General features: G+C 38.1%; 4 protein-coding genes across 4 annotated transcripts in view; 1 reads left to right on the top strand and 3 right to left on the bottom strand.

Moving 5' to 3' along the window:
- LOC310963141 (A-type potassium channel modulatory protein DPP6-like) overlaps positions 1-3,889 on the top strand; it is a gene marked incomplete at both ends in the record, with an annotated part of 165,365 nt that extends 161,476 nt beyond the window's left edge. Inside the window, one exon of the mRNA XM_083935823.1 lies at positions 3,740-3,889. Coding sequence (XP_083791949.1) covers positions 3,740-3,889 — 150 coding nt within the window. The remainder of the gene's footprint in view (positions 1-3,739) is intronic.
- A 2,678-nt stretch (positions 3,890-6,567) lies between these two features.
- On the bottom strand, positions 6,568-10,908 carry LOC310963565 (gamma-glutamyl hydrolase-like). The gene is made up of 14 exons (XM_083936430.1): positions 10,550-10,908; positions 10,261-10,382; positions 9,984-10,072; positions 9,532-9,765; positions 9,114-9,164; positions 9,006-9,032; positions 8,731-8,839; positions 8,570-8,620; positions 8,142-8,226; positions 7,924-8,062; positions 7,341-7,447; positions 7,019-7,109; positions 6,803-6,937; positions 6,568-6,701 (listed from the first exon to the last, which is right to left on the bottom strand). The coding sequence occupies exons 2-14, from the start codon at positions 10,377-10,379 to the stop codon at positions 6,583-6,585; spliced, it is 1,356 nt and encodes a 451-aa protein (XP_083792556.1). The 5' UTR covers positions 10,380-10,382; positions 10,550-10,908; the 3' UTR covers positions 6,568-6,582.
- Positions 10,909-13,084: 2,176 nt separating this feature from the next.
- On the bottom strand, positions 13,085-17,710 carry ggh (gamma-glutamyl hydrolase (conjugase, folylpolygammaglutamyl hydrolase)). Its single transcript, XM_083935710.1, has 9 exons — positions 17,576-17,710; positions 16,808-16,916; positions 16,630-16,680; positions 15,489-15,573; positions 15,271-15,409; positions 14,524-14,630; positions 14,266-14,356; positions 13,563-13,697; positions 13,085-13,473 (listed from the first exon to the last, which is right to left on the bottom strand). The coding sequence occupies exons 1-9, from the start codon at positions 17,700-17,702 to the stop codon at positions 13,355-13,357; spliced, it is 963 nt and encodes a 320-aa protein (XP_083791836.1). The 5' UTR covers positions 17,703-17,710; the 3' UTR covers positions 13,085-13,354.
- A 768-nt stretch (positions 17,711-18,478) lies between these two features.
- On the bottom strand, positions 18,479-19,710 carry LOC310963300 (apolipoprotein D-like; the record flags this gene model as incomplete). Its single annotated transcript, XM_083936042.1, has 5 exons — positions 18,479-18,714; positions 18,882-18,970; positions 19,133-19,254; positions 19,433-19,537; positions 19,696-19,710. 5 exons carry the CDS (start codon positions 19,708-19,710, stop codon positions 18,479-18,481), a joined length of 567 nt encoding a protein of 188 aa, XP_083792168.1.
- Positions 19,711-19,766: the final 56 nt, after the last annotated feature.

Raw genomic sequence — 19,766 nt, 5'->3', positions numbered from 1 at the left:
GTCAGGTTGGATGGTGAACGTTGGTGGACAGCCATTTTGAGGTCTCTCCAGAGATGCTCAATTGGGTTCAAGTCAGGGCTCTGGCTGGGCCATTCAAGAACAGTCACAGAGTTGTTCCGAAGCCACTCCTTCGTCATTTTAGCTGTGTGCTTAGGGTCATTGTCTTGTTGGAAGGTGAACCGTCGGCACAGTCTGAGGTCCATAGCACTCTGGAAAAGGTTTTCGTCCAGGATATCTCTGTACTTGGCCGCATTCATCTTTCCTTCAATTGCAACCAGTCGTCCTGTCCCTGCAGCTGCAAAACACCCCCACAGCATGATGCTCCCACCACCACACTTGACTGTAGGGATGGTGTTGGGCAGGTGATGAGCGGTGCCTGGTTTTCTCCACTCATACCGCTTAGAATTAAGGCCAAAAAGTTCTATCTTTGTCTCATCAGACCAGAGAATCTTATTTATCATAGTCTGGGAGTCCTTCATGTGTTTTTTGGCAAATTCTATGCGGGCTTTCATGTGTCTTACTCTGAGGAGAGGCTTCCGTCGGGCCACTCTGCCATAAAGCCCTGACTGGTGGAGGGCTGCAGTGATGGTTGACTTTCTTGAACTTTCTCCCATCTCCTCACTGCATCTCTGGAGTTCAGCCACTGTGATCTTTGGATTCTTCTTTACCTCTCTCACCAAGGCTCTTCTCCCCCGATTGCTCAGTTTGGTTGGACGGCCAGCTCTTGGAAGAGTTCTTGTCATCCCATACGTCTTCCATTTAAGGATTATGGAGGCCACTGTGCTCTTGGGAACTTTAAGTGCAGCAGAAATTTTTTTGTATCCATGGCCAGATCTGTGCCTTGCCACAATTCTGTCTCTCTTCAGGCAGTTCCTTCGACCTCATGATTCTCATCTGCTCTGACATGCACTGTGAGCTGTAAGGTCTTATATAGACAGGTGTGTGGCTTCCTTAATCAAGTCCAATCATTAGAATTAAACACAGCTGGACTCCAATGAAGGTGTAGAACCATCTCATGGATGATCAGAAGAAATGGACAGTACCTGAGGTAAATATACAAGTGTCACAGCAAAGGGTCTGAATACTTATGTCCATGTGATATTTCAGTTTTTCTTTTTTAATAAATCTGTAAAAATGTCTACAATTCTGTGTTTTTCTGTCAATATGGGGTGCTGTGTGTACATTAAAAGGAAAAAAAATGAACTTAAATGATTTTAGCACATGGCTGCAATTTAACAAAGAGTAAAAAATTTAAGGGGGTCTGAATACTTTCCGTACCCACTGTATGCAGTGGTTGTTTTGTTTCTCCAATGTAGAGATCTTTGCATTCCTCGTTGCATTGGGCAGCATAAACCAGATTGTTTTGTGGGTGTGTGGTGTTCTGTCCTTGGGATGTACTAGTCTCTGTCTGAGTGTGTTACTGGGTTTGAAACACACAGGGATGCAGTGTTTGTTGAAGATCCTCCTGAGTTTCTCTGATACCCCAGCCACATACGGAATGACTATGTTGTTTCTCTTGTTTTCTTTTTCTTTTTCAACCACTTTGGTTTTCTTTCTGGAAGCAGCTGCTGTTTTCACAAAGGTCCAGGTGGGGTAGCCACAAGTTGTGAGGGCGCCTCTGAGGTGCTTGCGTTCTTCCCCTGGGGCCTGTGAGCTGGAGGGTACGTTATCAGCTCTATGTTGCAGGGTTCTGATAACTCCAGGCTTGTGTTCCAGGGGGTGGTGGGAGTCAAACAGTAGATATTGATCTGTGTGAGTGGGTTTTCTGTATACCCCAATGTGGAGGCTCCTGTTATTCTCCATGTGGACGTCACAGTCTAAGAAAGGCAAACTGTTGTCCTCGACTTCTTCTCTGGTGAACTCGATGTTTCTGTCCACTGAGTTTATATGTTCGGTAAAAGTTTGCACCTCTTTGGGTTTGATTTTATCCCATGTGTCGTCAACATATCTGAACCATACTATGACTTTTTTTGGAGCAACTTCTCTGTGACTTTTTCTGATTTTTTTTCAACAAATTATTCCATGACTACAAATAGACATGCTTTCCTATGACTGATTTAAGCATTTTTTTATTATATTTTGACATCTTTGACTTTTTTCAACATGCTATACTATGACTTTTTTTCTGGTCTTATTTTTTGGACGCCCATTTCTATGTCTTTTCCTGACTTTTTTAGACAGGATATTCTATGACTGATGTAAGCATTTTTTGGACATATTATAGTATCATATTTTTTGCCTTATTTTTTGGACACAGTTGTATTCCTTTTTCAAGAATAAGTAAAGCAACATAACGATATTAAGATGCGCAGGAGTCAAAGTGAAGTGTTATAAGTGCATAAATTAATGTAAAAATTCACAACAAAGATTAACAATAATGTGGGGGGGGGGGGGTGAGGAGACGGTGCCAAGTAATTTAAATTAAGATTAAGAAACCAAGGCCTAAGTAACTCCTATTATAGACAGCAACAAATCACCAAACAAAATATCCAACTTACTCTAAGAAATGTTTTTTGTAATAAATAATCAGGCACCAACCAATACCCAACTGTGTCTAAATGGTAAATGGACTTGTACTTATATAACGCCTTTCTAGTCTTCTGACTACTCAAGGCGCTTTCACACTACTTGTCACATTCACACAGATGGCAGTGGACATCTACACACCGTCTAATCTAACCATTCACACCACATTCACACACCCATGCGCAGCAGGGGGAGCAATTTGGGGTTCAGTGCCTTGCCCAAGGACACTTCGACATGCGGACCGGGGGAGCTGGGGATCGAACCACCAATCTCAAATTGAGGATGACCCACTCTTCCCCTGAGCCTCAGCCACCTATCAAGAACAAATTATATATGTGATGCAAAATGTACTCAAACTTCCCTATGACCACAATCTCATCAACATAGAAATACAATTACGAAGCATTTTTCTAAACAGTTCAGCACACAAACACTGGTCTCACAGACAGGAGAATGAAATACAAAATACAAAATACAAAATGGCTGAGAGAGGGCGGAAACAGTCGGTCCTTTTTAAATGGAGCGGGCCACCTCTCACTGGCCAGCTCAGCAGGTGGAAACTCAGCTGCAAGCACATGGGATGGAAACAGAAATGATGGGGGCAGAGAGACAGAAACAGACACAGAACCAGCCCTCTGATATTTTGACTTTTTTTCGACATACTATACTATGACGTTGTTTATGGACACACTGCACTGACTTTTTTCAACAAATTGTGCCATAACTGCTTTAGACAAGCTATCCTATGACTGATTTAAGCATGTTTTGTACATATTAAATGCTGAACTTTTTGACCTTTTCTTTGATTTAACATAACATATTAAATTTGACATTTTTATCTACAACTTCTTTTTACTAGGCCTTAGCTGTATCTTTTCGACATTCTATACTGATTTATCTCAAAGAAAAAGTCACGCATGTAGATATTATGTGGCACGTCATTTGATATACTAAAGGTCATAAGAAGTCATAATATAGGTGTCATTGCACTAGACACACTAGAGCTTTAGAATTTGTCCTTTTTCATGAGAAAATAACGGCAAACCCTTCTATCTCATGTAAATAATGACAGTGACTTGTTCCACTCTCTCCAAAACCAATATCGAAATCTAACTAAATCAAATCTCATTGTCTGTGCAATATCCACTGATGTGTCTATGACAGAAAATGTGTCCAAAAGCAGGGTTTCACTCACCTATTCTTTGTCTCTCAGATCTACCCGGATGAAGGCCATTTCATTCACAGCGAAGCAACAAGGCAGCACCTCAGTCAGTCCCTGGTGAACTTCTTCGAGGAATGCTTCAGGCTACCAGAACGAGTGTTTGAGGAGGCCATGGAGGAGGAGAGTGAGGACGAGGGTTAGCTTGGCCTCCTAAGGCTCGTTTGCTCCCAAATCTTTCCCACCCATATGTTTCACCGACTTAACCTTCATCCTGTCCCTGTGCCCAGGCACAACACTGGCATACAGTTGTCCACAATATGCAACTCTCGTCTGTTTTGCTCAATTTGATTTGCATTTGGACTCCACGTGTCCGCATGCTGAACCTGAGACTGCTTTTCCAGCAGACGACGCATCTAGTCCTACATCCACTGTCCCACTTTCTGCCCTAACATCAAATCCAAACGGCCCTCCAGAGAGCCAACAAAGACTGAAAACCTGACATGATGTTTTGGAATATACTGATTGATTTAACAGGGAGCAGTCTCCTTCACAGCAGGACGGAGCAGCTCCTTAAAAGCATTGGAGACAAAGCATCAGCTTTCACACAGACTTTCAAGCTGTGAGGAGGAACACCTTATAGCACATAACTTGTGGGCTTGTATATTAATGAAAATCAGACGCCTGGTGAAGAACACTAGTTGACAGTGTTCACAATGAGTGTCTGGAATTGTGCCGATGCAGGAAACATTACTATTTTTAAAGTTGTGAAGAAATTTCATGGTGGACTGTGGTTGTGTCTATTGTTCTTACAGTATGTAAAATAGCACACACACATTCACTCAGCTCTTATGGATATTTTATTTTGGTATTCATGTTTGCCCCAAATGTCTCGTAGCCTCATTTTATGTATTTTACTGATGCTGACAGAATTCTCTAACTGGCAAAATGTTTGGAAGAAAAAAAAGCACCATGGGTTTCTTGATGTTGTGACACAATATTACCAAATGTTTTTTTTCTTCTTCAAAAAACAGAAGCATTAACTTGTTTTAGTCACTGTGCCTTACTTTGTCAAAAAAAACACCCTAACCCTACCCCTAACCCTGGACTGCATTTATGGACTACGGCAAGGCTAATTTTATGGAAATGAAATGACATTTTGGGAAGTACACATATTATCTTCTAGTTGAGAGTTAGAAGATAAATATGGTTCCACTCTCATATCTACCCATTACCTATTAAGCTAGCTTAGCTTAGTATACAATGTTGGAAACAAAAGGAAAACAGCTAGCCTAGCTCTGTCCAAAAGTAGAAAAATCTGCCTGGCATTTTTTACACTCACTATTAGCATTTTAGACCAGTCACTTGTTTAATCCGTACTAAAGCCAAAGTGAAAAAACGTCCAGGTGTGGTTTTACAGGAGGTTTTCTCCTATTCCTTGGCCAGGAGCAGTGACTTCAGGGAGTCTCCAGTCAGGCTAGTTTCACCCTGCTTCCAGACTTTATGCTAAGCTTGGCCAATCATCTCCTAGATTTAATATTTCACAGACAGATATGATTGGTGTCATCTCGTTTCATGCGACTCTCAGCAAATAAGCATATTTCCCAAAATGGCAGCTATTGTTTTAAATCTATTGCTTTAAATAGATAATCATGAAAACAAATTATGATGATAGAAACTGAATGGATTTTTTAGTTCTTTGGAAATATGCCCAAAGAAAATTACACCAAGCTAAAATGTACAGATTCTGCATGCATCATAGCGTATAAGATGTTTAAGAATGGTAGAACATTTATAACCAGAAACAGAAAAACTGCAGTGTTTTTATTGAAAGTGCTGTCCGACTTACTTGGCTTAAATCAGTGAATACATTGTTCAAGGTTGAAGGTAAGACGCCAATAGGATTAGTGTTTTACCCTGAGAAATTCTGCATTTGTATAGGAGGATGAAAAATTGACCAATGTTGATTTCTTTTTTATATTAGGAATGAAGACAACATGGCATCTGAAATGTTGAATTCTTGAGGCACAAGTTTAGTTCAGTCCATTTTTCTATTTTCTTTATTTCATCATTTGTGTTCCGTTTCGATGCATGTTAAGAGGTTATTTGCAGCACTATCCCTGATGATAGCTCAGTTACACATGGTAATTTTGACATCTTGAATGTTCCTTACTGGATTGCATAAATTACATTTCCAGTAGTATTGTGATTGAGATCCCACTCTCGTCAGCTTGATGTGTAAATGTTATTCAAATATCATTTTATTCTAAAAAAGAAAAAAGAAACAGTATTACCTGAGTGTTATTTGTGCATAAAGCATTTTGGAAGTTACATTTGACTATTCATTTCTGTTCTCCTGTTGCTGTCTTTGAATTGAGATTAAAGTGGACTTTATAAATGCCAATGAGGACTTTTTCAAGACAATTAACTTTGTTATCCAAAGCATAGAAAGAGATTAATGAAATATTGTGGCATGAAGGTAAATGTAAGAAATAAAAAAAATAGATATTTTGTCAGCCTTCAGTGTTTTGTGACTCATCTGTTTTTTATTTTTGCAGTAAAAAATACCAACAATTAATAATTTCAGCTCCATTCTGAAAGTAATATAACACAGGTTAGTTGCTAATAGTCTGTTTGCCGTTTAGTGTGGTACATGAAATCTCATTATCTGCATAGTCTGTAATTTGATTTCATTAGTCAGCTGTAAATGCAGCTACAGCATCCACAAAGCCTGATTTGACATTTTAGACTTGCTACTTGTTTACCTGCAGATTCAACCAATAAATGAGCAGCAAATGCAAATTCAGACATGTAAATGGCGCACAAACATTTGACGAGTCTTGACCGAGACAGTGAAGCAACTGTTGAAAAGGAAACGATAACTCTGCAAACCGACTTCAAAAAAAATATCTTTGCTCAAAGGTACTACTGGGCCCAGTGTAAACAGGATTGTAGTTGTATATCAGTGATTTGCTCTCCTCGTCCTCAGATTTAAATCTGTGAAAATTCTTCCTGGCTGTAAGGACAAAACAGTGCAAGGTTTACAGATCACAAAGGCTCCATCATGCAGCTACTGACTGTACAACTAAAGAACACAAAACAGCGCTGTATCCGTACCTTCATTGACAAAGAATTCAGCAACGTAAAAGGTGGTCTTGACACCTGATGGAGAGTGTGAAATGTAAGGCTTCCCCCATTCGAATGCATTTTTCTCTGGATGCCACTGTACCCCATAAATTGGGTAATCATATGCTGCCAGAGGGAGCAAAAGTACTCATTAAAAAAAGTTCCTGTAAACTTACACCAACAAAGTGACGCTGCATTGAAACTTACCTTCCACCGTTGACACAAACTCTGTTTTTCCATCTGTATTGGTGGAGAGAACTTTGTAAAACTTCTTCAGCTCCTCGTTTGTGTTATGAGTCTGAAAGAAACAGAGAGGTATGTTCCAATGCACCCAGTTCAACTTTGTTCTGCTTTGTTTCTCAGAGTAGAAAGTGACACTGCATCCAATTAAACACGATTTTCTCTTTTTCTGCTTTCTATGTCCTTAGAAAAATGACTCCTCAAGGGAAGAAAAAGGGCCACATACCTCTCTTGCACTGCACTCCTTTATAAATATGTTTTCTCATCCTAATAGTAATGAATGACCTACCTGCACTGACACACTCCACTTGTGAGCGTTTGCTGTCAGAGACTCAGAAGCCAGATCTTCCATGAGTTCAGCCGGGAAGCCTTTAAACACCCTGCTGTCTTTGGCTTCTGGAAATGGGTCATAACATTATCATCATTAATAACTAAACCATTTCAAACAAATATACATATTAGCATCAGATATTTAAAGCAGTTCATTTAAAGAAGGGCCATGGTTCTCCAGTTAAATATAATTAATAGTCTAATATTTTGTGAAATAATCAATTATAAATTCAGATAAAAACATGTTAAGTGGAGAAAACTTATGTTCATAATAAATTGCTCCTCCACAAAAGTGAGTAAGTTAAAATTACAACAAAACAAAGGTGGCATTAACGTTAAAATCATGGATAATGTTCTAAAAATAAAATTGCTACATTAAACAAGTGGTTGTGGGTATATTTATAAAATAAAATCTTTTCTAAAAATTAATACTTCACTCATTGTCGAAAGAAAAACCCCTGAACTTTCTGAAGATAATTTAACGTTAAGCTTTATCTCCCTGATAAGTAATCAGTAGCACATCTATTAAGACAAAGCCATACCATTAGTGAAGTCCAGATGCAATGACACATCACTTGTATTGGTACGTAACAGTACATTGGTTCCACTTGTCAAACACATCAGCTGCTCAAATCCAAGACAGGTTCCCCACACAGGAAAATAGTCGCCTCTCTTGTTTGCCTGGAACATCACATACAGTCTGCAGCATAATCCAGCATCAACAAACCAACGCCAAGTTACTAATATTTTACACTTTTACCTCAATAGCAAGTTCATAAAAGATTTTCGCAGCTCTTTGATAACCAGACGAGATGATGCTGGCACTTCCGCCTGGGTAAAGGATCCTGTTAACAAAGACACAGGAACTGAGTCATGAAGCAAAATGTTTTGTACGGAGGTGGACAAAATAATACAAAACTTTCAGAGACCAAGTGTTGATTATACATGAGGTGTGCAAAATATTTGGGGCACCTCATGTTCTCCTTTGTACATCTGTAAGTAGCCTAATGTTGCCTTGAAAGGTTGTTTACAAGTTGTCAGAAATATAGGAAATACATTGGGGGAAAATCAATACTTTGTGGAATATTTGCTTCACAATAATGGCCTTAAAATGTTAAAATATATTGAACTCAATCTCAGCTCCCCCAAACCTAGAATAGAGGCTTTGAATGCTACTAAAACATTTACCCATTAATGGAGTTGAACAGTTTCTTATATTCCTCCGGTGTCTGGTTAATCCTGAAAAGTAAAAAAGGAGGTCACAGGTTTCAGTTCAAGAATACTAGTGTTGCAAAAGCTCTCATGTGATGAAGGAATGACAAGTAGGAAAATGTTCAATAACAACTCACTTGATGGGTACAACCCTTGCTCCTGCTGACTCAAGGGACTTGACATAAGAGGCAGCGATGTAAGATGTTTGATTTGGTTTTGGGTATTTCACTTCTTGAGCCAGAATACCTTTTGAGAGAAGAATGCAACCAGTTTAAACACAGGTAGGTAGTGATGGGACTTGTACAAGCATGCTGCTACTGCCCAAACCAAACAATAATACAGTTAGCACAATTAGATGTACGTTTAGCCTATGAAAGTGCCGGTCAATTAAATGATATGTTAGTATGCTTACCAATGATGGGTCTGTCATTTCTGTTGGCTGGAGAAGAAAGGGGTCGACACATTAAAGAGATGCAAAACAATTAAAAGTAAAACACACCTTAGTACAACAACAACTTACCGCCCGCCAGCAAATTCTGAGAAGGTCCTGGATTAGCCTGCCAACCACTTCCTAATTCACAGTAGAAATAAAGTAAGTCACACTGAGCTTTTGTACTATGAATTTCAATATGATGCAAGAATGCAAAAAACATAAAAATATAGCTTGTCTATTAAAAAAGAAAAAGTCCCAGGGGAGGATCCACCTGACCCCCAGAGGTCCGGGCTGAGCCTTAAATATCCTCAAGTCCTTCCCTAATGATCATGAACTATTATAGCAAAATGTGTTATATGTGTAATCTTGTGCATGACCTCATTGGTTTGATTTTTCATGTTCAAGCATAAAACAGTAGGTCTGATGTAATTCAACATTGAATCAATACAGTATTGCTGTTAGGTTAAAAAATAAAAACAGTATTCAGCACTTTGGATGATCATACCTGTGGTCTGGTCACACCCGGTCTGATTAGTGACTATAAGGAGGTTTATGTTTACACCAGCAGTAGCCAGCACATCATGTAACTGGCTGATGACGTCCTCCGTCAACACCCGATTGCGAGCCAGGATCCACGCGAAGTCAACGTGGGAGATGCCGAAGTAGTTAGAACAAGAGTACACCAGAGAATATGACTGATAGTCTGTGGAGAGAACCCAGTAGGGACCATCTGGAACACCTGCACACAAGTGTGGATGGGTTAAAATAGAATGGTGAAAGGAAAAGAGAGAGGGCGACAAACAAGGGTGGGGTTCTCTTGGAAACAGGGAACCAAAGAGGATGAACAGGAATGCAATCCAGGCACTAAAAATGTATTCTGTATTGCAATATAATAGACAAACAAAGTTAAATTATTTAATTCAATTTAGAAAAAAAAAACATGCACAGTATATTTACCTTTAAGGAAGCTGACTCCCAGAATAGCAGGTTGGGATGAGTTTTTAACTCTGGCAACACCCTCTATTGAATGTATCTTTCCATTAGACCTGCACAGACAGGAAGAAAACTACTATAAATGTTCAGCTGAACAGTATAACAGATGTCAAGTCCATCCGTACTTATTCTTATGCAGAGTGAAGGGTGTTTATATAACAGTTTATAGGCAACTTTTAGCCAATTAGAAATGTTTTAAACATTGTTTTTACTAAGGACAGCAGGGTAGTTCGGTACTTACAGCAGCCCTGCATTGCGAACTTTGACTGTCCCGTCAGTGAGAAGACTGTATGTAGCTTGGTTACATTTTCCTCTTTCAAATATAGCTGGGAGCTTCTCTATTTCATACCAGGTGCCCATATACTAAGAGAAGATCATAAAGGTTTTTAGTCAGCAGCAGCTTTTTAATGACATCTACCAAAAGACACCTCTGTTCACATGAACTAAATACCCTTAAATGTCAAATAGACAAGAATGGCAAAACTGCACAAATATACACAATATAAATGCACAAGTTATCAGTATTTTACCCTTGTAATGTTAAAGTCCTCTTGAACAGATGGCTGGGGACACTTGCCATGTTGGAAAGACTGACTGTCAGCTGCCGCAGCAGTCAGGAGAAGAGCAAACAGGACCTTCACATCAAACTTTAGTTAGAATATTTCATGTGGCTCAACTGGGTCCAGTCTTTTGGTTAAAACTACAATAAGAGTGCAATAACATGCCACTCATCGACAGTGGATTAATAATACATTTTACATGTCATCATGTGAATAAATGCTTTCAGTACCTGGATTGCCGTCATGTCCAAGTTGCCAAAAAAGCTCAGAAGATGTTCTGATGTAAAGAGCAACCTCCAAAAGCCTTCAGTTGTCAGACTAAGAGGACAGTGAACTGAACTACTGCTACTCTATTATGTACTCAGTGTTGTACAAGCTGAGAGATGTTTGTGTCTTTTTCTTTCCAGGAGAGACCTTTGGAATGAAAATGTGTTTGAAGAGCTGTATTGGATATTGTTTACAAAGCCTTTAACCTTCAGTGCAGGACAGAGTTATCTAAAATAATATGGCCATTTGGACGTCTTGAATGTTACTTCCTGGTTTGCCTAAAAGACATTTCCAGTGGTATTCTAAATGAGATCCAAGTCTCTTCAGCGTGATGTGTAAATGTTATTCACTCAACACTCTTGATATTACCTGAGTGTTTGTTGTGCATAAAGTCATTTGGAAGTTACATCTGACTATTCATTTCTGTTTTCCTGTTGCTGCCTTTAGTTGAAAGCAAACTTTATAAATACCAATGGCAACATCAACCTTTCTTGCCCGTGATTTGAAGACTTTTTCCAAGACAATTTACTTTGTCATCCAAAGCATAGAAGTTCATTGCCAGATTGCAGGGATTAAAGCTAAAGAAAAAAGGCCATTTTTTACGAGACATGTTAAATTAGGTGCGTACTGTCTGTAATTTTTACATCAGAAAGTTGATCAATTTCAGACTCCTGGTTAGTCTGTTGAATGTTTATATCTATCAAACAATCAAACACTTCAGAATACACATCTCACAGCTCTCATTACAAGTTCACTCAATATGTGACCTAATGCTAGGCGCTTATAGCTCATTCTACAAACATTTCTCATCTCTATACTCAATCAGGAAATAAATTCTGCAAAAATAAGCATTTGCTTTAACAGTTCGACTCCTCAGGATTTTGTGAGACTGTGATGGGTGGACATGCCCCAGTTGGAAGAACATTTTTTACATTCGATTTGTTTTCGCAATGCACAAGTTTTGCGCATTGTAAAGAAAGAAACAAAAAATTTGAGTCACATTTCATTTAAACATCCTTTAACAAACTGCAACCATAAAACAAATTAACATTTCACAGTTGTAAAACATTTCTGTCTGCTTAATGTTGTTTCACAAAGGTTTTATAGTATTACTTACCAGGAATAAGGGCAGCGTGTGAATGCAGGGCGTCACAACTTTTCAGCAGGTTTGTCTTCTGTCAGAACGGCACCCGTAACGTTACCCGCTGACATCCATGACTAACTCGGTCCAGATAATCAAGAGCAGTTTTTTAATAAACTCTGGGTTCACATACTATGTTGTTGGTGCTTTGTTTTATGTGTAGGGACTCTTCTCATGCTACTGCAGAGGTTTGGTGTTATCATGAGCAGTATTAGTGTTTAAAAAAGCTGTTTTAATGCCATTACTGTAATGCCCCGAGCTAATCAATGTAAGCCACGTCCGGCTGTTAGTGACTCTACCGGATTTCTCCATTAAGTTAATACACGAAAAAAAAACTGTCTCGATGGCTTATTTGATGTATGTAAGTGTTGAAAAAAACCATGGGATGATTTTGCACCAAAATTACACTTTAAGTATACGCTGTTGGCTGTTTAGGACAAATAAACAAGAAAGGTAAGCAGAGTAAATGATTTCATGTGTAGTACTTTTTAAATGCTATGACAAGCCTCTACGAAGTTGGGGGCGAAAAATCACTCACCCAATCCTGACATTGGATCTGCACCCATTTCCAGCAATCCAGAAATCCAAAATTTACTTTTTTTTCAGCTCTGTTTTTAGTGTCCAATAAATCCTGAGAGTATTATTCTGGCTATTAAAGTTGCTAAATGTTCCATTGTGTTCACTAGCCAGTTGCTTATTATCTGTTTGTTGGCTGGAAAATGATTGTAACCTTTAAGGGGACATATTATGCCCATTTTCAGGATGATACTTCTATTTTGGGTTACTTCTAGAACGTGTTTACATGCTTTAAAACATTATTATCCTTGTACTGTTTGACTGAATATACCTATATTCACCCTGCATCTGAAACACTCTGTGGTAATAAAAGCCGAGTATGGTCGGATTGTCTTGAGAGTATGACTTGGTTCTCTTATTTTAGTTTGGGGGATGGAAGGCATTTTAGATACTCAAATGTATGTGCAAGTGTAAAAAAGTAGTATATCCCCTTTAATAAATCATATGCTGCGTCAGTAATTGCACATATCCTCACAAAATAGACCTTAAATATTCAAATGTTCAATGCAAAAGTCACTATCTGATTGTCTGTAATAGTATTTAATTGTAAATGCAGCTACAGCATCCATAAAACATAATTAAAATCCTGCCCTGCACCAAGAATTATGTTGCACATAAAAATATATCCTATTTGCACTTTAAGACATGCTGCATTTTGTAACAGATGGGAGTGTGTAGCAAATGCAAAATCAAATCTGCAAAAATTCTAATTATCTGCAAAAATTCACGAGTCACGTGACCGAAATAGCCAATCAGATGTTGACAAGGAAAAGCCACTCCAGAAACAGACTTCAGAAAAAATAGCTTTGCTCAAAGCCACTCTTGGACCCAGTGTAAACAGGACTGTAGTTGTATATCAGCGCTTTGCTCTCCTCGTCCTCAGATTTAAATCTGTGAAAATTCTTCCTGGCTGTAAGGAGAAAACAGTGCAAGATTTACAGATCACAAAGGCTCTATCATGCAGCTACTGTCTATATTTAAAGAGCCCTGGGTTCATACCTTCACTGACAAAAAATTCAGCCATGTAGAAGGTGGTCTTGACTGCTGACGGAGTGTGGGGTATGTAAGGCCTCGTCCATTCAAATGCATTTTTCTCTGGATGCCACTGTATCCCATAAATTGGGTAATCATATGCTGCCGAGAGCAAGGGAAGAGAAAGTTAGATCTGTAGAGAATAGTTCAAAGCTTTGAAGCTTCATTAAATTACCATGGAAATCCAGACGCACTGCTAGCAAATTTCAATATGCTCTGCAGCTGGCTCTGGGTACGCACCATTGGAGCTCATTAACTACGTCAGAAAATCCAGACTCCCCAATCAAATATGTTATGGGCAGGCGTAACCGGATGAAGTCATGATAGAAATAAACTCTGCCACTGAATCATTTCCGTTGCTCTAGATACGTCACCTTGTTCATTGCTCTGATTGATCGTAGTCGGTTGAAATGCTATCCAATTGCATACAGTGGTATTTTGAAATGCATGCGTTCATGCTGTCCCGAGTTGGGGAGGTCTATAGCCCGCTGGTATTACACTATTTGTAGAAATAGATTCCAGTGTGCCACAAGCATATCAGATGAATCCCTTTATTCAAAGCTTTCAACTTTTACAAAATGATATTCAGTTCAGTCCTAGAGAGAGTACCCCTCCAGGTTTATTTGGCTGTAAACCTATAAAAGCAAAGTGATGCAGCATTGAAACTTACCTTCCACCGTTGACACAAACTCTGTTTTTCCATCCGTATTTGTGGAGAGAACTTTGTAAAACTTCTTCAGCTCCTCATTTGTGTTATAAGTCTGAAAGAAAAAGAGAGTTCCGTTATAATGCACGGAAATTGTTTCTCTGCTTTCCATGTTCTGAGAAAGAATGAATAAAACTCATATTTCACAAAAAAAAGTAATGATGGCGCACTGCAGTGCTTATCAAATATGTTTTCTCGTCACATTAGCAAGGAATGACATACCAACACTGCCAAACTCCACTTGTGAGAGTTTGTTGTCAGGGGCTCAGAAGCCAGATCTTCCATGAGTTCAGCGGGGAAGTCTTTAAACATCCTGCTGTCATTGGCTTCTGTAAATGGGTCATAACATTATCATTATTGTTATATATGTTATATTACATTTTTCACACAAGTCCATTGATGTCCTATAAACTGTGATAATTATGCTGGTACAATCTTGACATGGAATCGGTTTAATATATTGTCTAACTTTATGTTCATATAGTTCTCCATCGGAAATGGGACTTTTTTAACATAACAACTACACAGACATGGTCTTTAAACTTCTTCAGCATTTAATGTTATGTTTAGACAAATCATTAAGGAGTCAAGATAATACATTCCATAATAAGTTACCCTTCACTCATTGTAGTAAAAAAAAACAGTTTGAAGGGGTAGGATTTAAGTATAAATATCATTGTACTCCTTTTCGAACATGTAATATCTAATTTGTGGTTATGTATTCATTGAGTTTGTGTATAGGTTTATCATTTATTTCATTTTATTGTTATTTTGTGTTGTGTGTTTTATTTTGTTTTTAATATTTCAGTTTATTGAAATTATTTTACAAGTTTGAAATAAAGAAAAAGAAATAAAAGGAGGAACCTGGATTTTCAGAGTTTAAGATAACTGTATTCATCTGCACACAGCTACAGATTACTTCTTTCATTGCTAACTAATCAATCAGTACTACATCTATTGAGGTCATACCATTAGTGAAGTCTAGAGGCAATGGCACACCACTTGTATTGGTAAATGACAGGACTGTTTTTCCACTTGTCAAACACATCAGCTGCTCAAATCCAAGACAGGTTCCCCACACAGGAAAATAGTCGCCTCTCTTGTTTGCCTGGAACATCACATACAGTCTGCAGCATAATCCAGCATCAACAAACCAACACCTAGTTACTAATATTTTACACTTTTACCTCAATAGCAAGTTCATAAAAGATTTTTGCAGCTCTTTGATAACCAGACGAGATGATGCTGACTCTTCCGCCTGGGTAAACGATGCTGTTTACAGAAACACAGGAACTGAGTCATGACTCGCAAAGAAGCAAAATGTTTTGTATCTTTTTTTTGAAAAAATCTTCCCTGCATTCCAATATCCATACTACCATACTATTAGTATGCTAGAAAAAGGTTTAGTATGTGCAAATACTTAGTATGTCAAATAAAGTATGCCAAAAGTACCAGGATGTCCTACTACATCCGGTCAGATTTGCAGTACACAAGCTTACATGCTTTTCTGGCTATTCTGACCCACAATCCTTTGCACAGCATACAGTATATGAGCAAGGGGATCAGAGTTCAAGGCACATTGTTAGAGAGAAGTAGTATTTCCCATTATTGTGCATACTGCATGAAACAGTACTTTAAGAGGGCAGCTGCAGTATGCAGTATGCAATATGGAATTCAGCCCCTACAATTTGATATGTTTGTGGCCATCAGAAGTGTTAATTCAAATGTGGCATTTTTTGAGCTTAAGGTGTTGTCAAGCTCTCTCTAATTTTACCACTTTCCACATCATATACAGTAATAGTGTTTGCAATTGTTGCACCAAATATTATGCTATACTATACAACTTCTTTATGACATTGTGTTGCTTTATACTTTTATAAAATGGTAGTTATTACCCTAACCCTAACCTATAGTTTTATTTTCAACCTTCAGTATATCATAATTATTTCTCCATTGAAAAGATATATGGTAGTTTCTGCTGGTGTTTCAGTCATAAACATAACAGAATTATGTGGCATGGGATGAAAAAACTGCATTAGGAAAAAAAGTAATGTTGCCTTCATGGGATTATTGCTTCATAACAGTGGCCTTACAATGTCCATTAAAAATTGGGCAGAAGGGCTTTCTCCCAACTACAGTGCAGTGTTTGGTATTTTTAAATCAACCCTTCAGTTTTATGAAACATACAGCAACAGGTTGGCAAATGTAATTTTCTAATCTACCTACACATATATCAACCTGTATATATCATTATTTATTTTGGAATACACTTCCCCGAACAAAGCATGGATACTTTGACGGCTAAATTGGTTATTATAGCACATTTACCCATTGATGGAGTTGAACAGTGTCTTATACTCCTCCAGTGTCTGGTTAATCCTGTAGACATAAAAAGAGGAGGTTACAGGTTTCAGTTCAAGAACACTGGTGTATAAACAGGATGTTACAAAAAGCTCTTATGCTCTGAAGGAATAGCAGTTATGAAATAAGTTAGATGATAACTCACATGACAGGCACAACCCTTGCTCCTGCTGACTCAAGGAATTTGACATATGAGGCAGCGATGTACGCTGTTGGATTTGGTTCTGAGGAAGACATTTCTTGAGCCAGAATACCTTTAGAGAGAAACATACAATCAGTTTATAGGAACGTTAGTTAAACACTCCATACTACAATAATAATACAGTTAGCAAAAGGCAAAGCAGGGCAAGTTTATTTGTATAGGACCATTCAACAACATGGAAATGCATAGTGCTTTACATAAAACATTCAAATCATTGGAGAGAAGCACGGAAAATTACGTTTCGACATTAAATGACATTCAGATATAAGAATTACAAAACATAAAAATAAAAAACAAGTAAATACAATGATTTCAAATAACATAAAACCAAAAATATCAAAGTAATAGAAGTTACAGTGCAGTATAAGCAGCTACGTGCTGTTTACTAAAAGGCAGCGGCAGAGAAGACGTAACGTTAACGTTAACGTTAGTTAACGAACGTAGATAGTGTGAAGTTTAACGTTAGCCTATTAAAGTGTAAGCTAGCTTTATGAAACGTTGCAGTAAATCTTGTGTTAAACGTACCAGTTTAGGTGTATGGGACTTTTGTAAGCGTGCTGTCACTTTGCAAACTAAATTAACAATAATACGGTTAATAAGTCTGAAGCTTTAACCTGTAACGGTAACGTAACAGTCATCAAAGTGTAACGTTAGTGAAGTTAGCTTAACTTAGTGTCACAGTGAATAACGAAGTATTAATTATAAACTTACCAATAATGGGTCTGTTATTTCTTTCAGCTGAAGAATAAAACGCCAGACACGGAAGAGAAAGGCAAAACGTGAATAAAAGCATTATTCTAAAAGTAAAACATACTGTAGCTTGTTCGAGTTTCGCCATTTCTCCGGTCACATCGTTTCCCACGACGCTTCCGGGAAACGTCTTTCACAATAAAAGTATCACATTGAACATCAAATTACCTTTCAGATTCATGACGTTTTTGATTTTCCACACATAAAAGACAAAGTAACCATTAGGATGTGACCATATTCTCCGAATGATTTTCTGTGCTGAGAAGTAAAGTATTCAAATACATGTGTTAAACGTTTCCAACCCGATTTAAATAAGGAAATGCATAGACTTTAACTTTTTTTTTTTTTTTTGCCCCAGCACTAATTTATGTCAAAACATATTTCTAAAAAACGGTATTGTAACCATACATAAACAATTTGGAATAACTGTGAGCCATGAGAGTTGTTGTTATATATTTTTTATTTTGTTTACAACAAAAACACAGAGAAACACATCGATTGATGGGATAAATTAGAATTTGAACTTAGATTTGACTGTCTTTTTTTCTCTTCTTTTTCCAAAAACATTTTTAATTTTGTATTGTATTTTGCTAATCTAGGGGGGATATAATGATTGAGCTAATAGCCAAAGTTGTTGCACAAGATGCATCTTCATTACAAGCAGAAAAAAATGCCCCTAATGATGATCTATGAAGTCTTTGCATTGTTCTGGCAGTGATAAAGCAATTGTACAGTGGCTTGCTTAATTTGTAATGTTCCACCTTAAAACAGTAGGACTCAACACTGAATCAATGCAACATATTCCACTAGTTCAAAACAAGTACTGAGTATGTTTCCCTATTTTTTAAATTTGCTGATCGGGCCTCAGGTCATGACATCACACCCAGTCTGATCACTGACTGTAAGGCCGTTTATGTTTACACCAGCAGAAGTCAGCTTATCATGTAACTGGCTGATGACGTCCTCAGTCAACACCCGAGTGCGAGCCAGGATCCAGGCATAGTCAACATTGAAAATGCCAAAGTAGTTAAAACAAGAGTACACCAGAGAATATGAGTGGTAGTCTGTGGAGAGAACCCAGTAGGGACCATCTGGAACACCTGCACACAAATATGGTTGATATTGAATATTTGTAGAATAGTATAAGGTATTCTGCAAATAAATAAATACAGTACTAGTCAAAAGTTTGGACACGCTTTCTCACTCACTTAAATGGGAAAGCGTGTCCAAACCTTTGACTGGTACTCTACATGCACGATATATTTACCTTTAAAGAAGCTGACTCCCAGAATAGCAGGCTGAGATGAGTTTTTAACTCTAGCAACACCCTCTATTGAATTTATCTTCCCATTAGACCTGCACAGACAGGAAGAGAGGGAGAAAAGGACAACTTATGTAAATAAGGATTTCACTTGAATAGTAGAGGAAAATGCAAATCCAGCCAAACTTGTTCCTATGCACAGTAAAGGATGCATATATGAATAAGAAAGAAAGGCAGAAGGGTAGTTCGGTACTTACAGCAGCTCTGCATTGCGAACTTTGACTGTCCCGTCAGTGAGAAGACTGTATGTAGCTTGGTTACATTTTCCTCTTTCAAATATAGCTGGGAGCTTCTCTATTTCATACCAGGTGCCCATATACTAGGAGAAGAAGATCATAAAGGTTTTTAGTCAGCAGCAGTGATGACAGCTTCTACAATAAAACTAAATACCCTTCAATATAGACAAAAACCGGCATGAATATCAACACTGCACAAATGACCAATATAAACAAAGGCAATACACACAATATAAATGTGAAAAGTCATCAGTATTTTACTCTTGTAACATTGAAATCCTCTTGAACAGATGGCTGGGGGCATTTTCCAGGGTGGAAGGACTGACTGTCAGCTGCCACAGCAGTCAGGAGCAGGACAAACAGGACCTTCACATCAAACTTCAGTTAGAATATTTCATGTGGCTCAACTGGGTCCAGTATTTTGGTTAAAACTACAATAATAGTGCAATACCATGATACAGTTAGATAATACTTTTTACATGTGACATATGCTGAGTCATTAAACGAAAACAGGCTGACAGTACCAGGAATGTCTTCATGTCCACAAAAACTCACAGCTGTTCTGATGTAAAGAACAAGCTCAAAAAGACTTCTA

The sequence above is a fragment of the Echiichthys vipera genome (assembly GCF_963691815.1).
Source record: "Echiichthys vipera genome assembly, chromosome: 21".
NCBI classification, from domain to species: domain Eukaryota; kingdom Metazoa; phylum Chordata; class Actinopteri; order Perciformes; family Trachinidae; genus Echiichthys; species Echiichthys vipera.
Note: the sequence above shows the minus strand (reverse complement) of the source record. Positions and strands in the feature narration are given on the sequence as shown.

Bases quoted from the DNA above. Each gene is read 5' to 3' on its own strand.
- ggh (XM_083935710.1), bottom strand. From the start codon at position 17,702: ATGGCGAAACTCGAACAAGCTACAGTATGTTTTACTTTTAGAATAATG. The intron at 16,917-17,575 runs GTAAGTTTATAA...TTCTCTCTAAAG, and splicing joins AAATAACAGACCCATTATTG to GTATTCTGGCTCAAGAAATG. The intron at 13,698-14,265 runs GTAAGTTTCAAT...TGCTCTCGGCAG, and splicing joins GTTTGTGTCAACGGTGGAAG to CATATGATTACCCAATTTAT.
- LOC310963565 (XM_083936430.1), bottom strand. From the start codon at position 10,379: ATGGGCACCTGGTATGAAATAGAGAAGCTCCCAGCTATATTTGAAAGA. The intron at 7,110-7,340 runs GTAGGTCATTCA...TGTTTCTTTCAG, and splicing joins AGTGGAGTGTGTCAGTGCAG to ACTCATAACACAAACGAGGA. The intron at 6,702-6,802 runs GTACGGATACAG...TTGTCCTTACAG, and splicing joins TGAATTCTTTGTCAATGAAG to CCAGGAAGAATTTTCACAGA.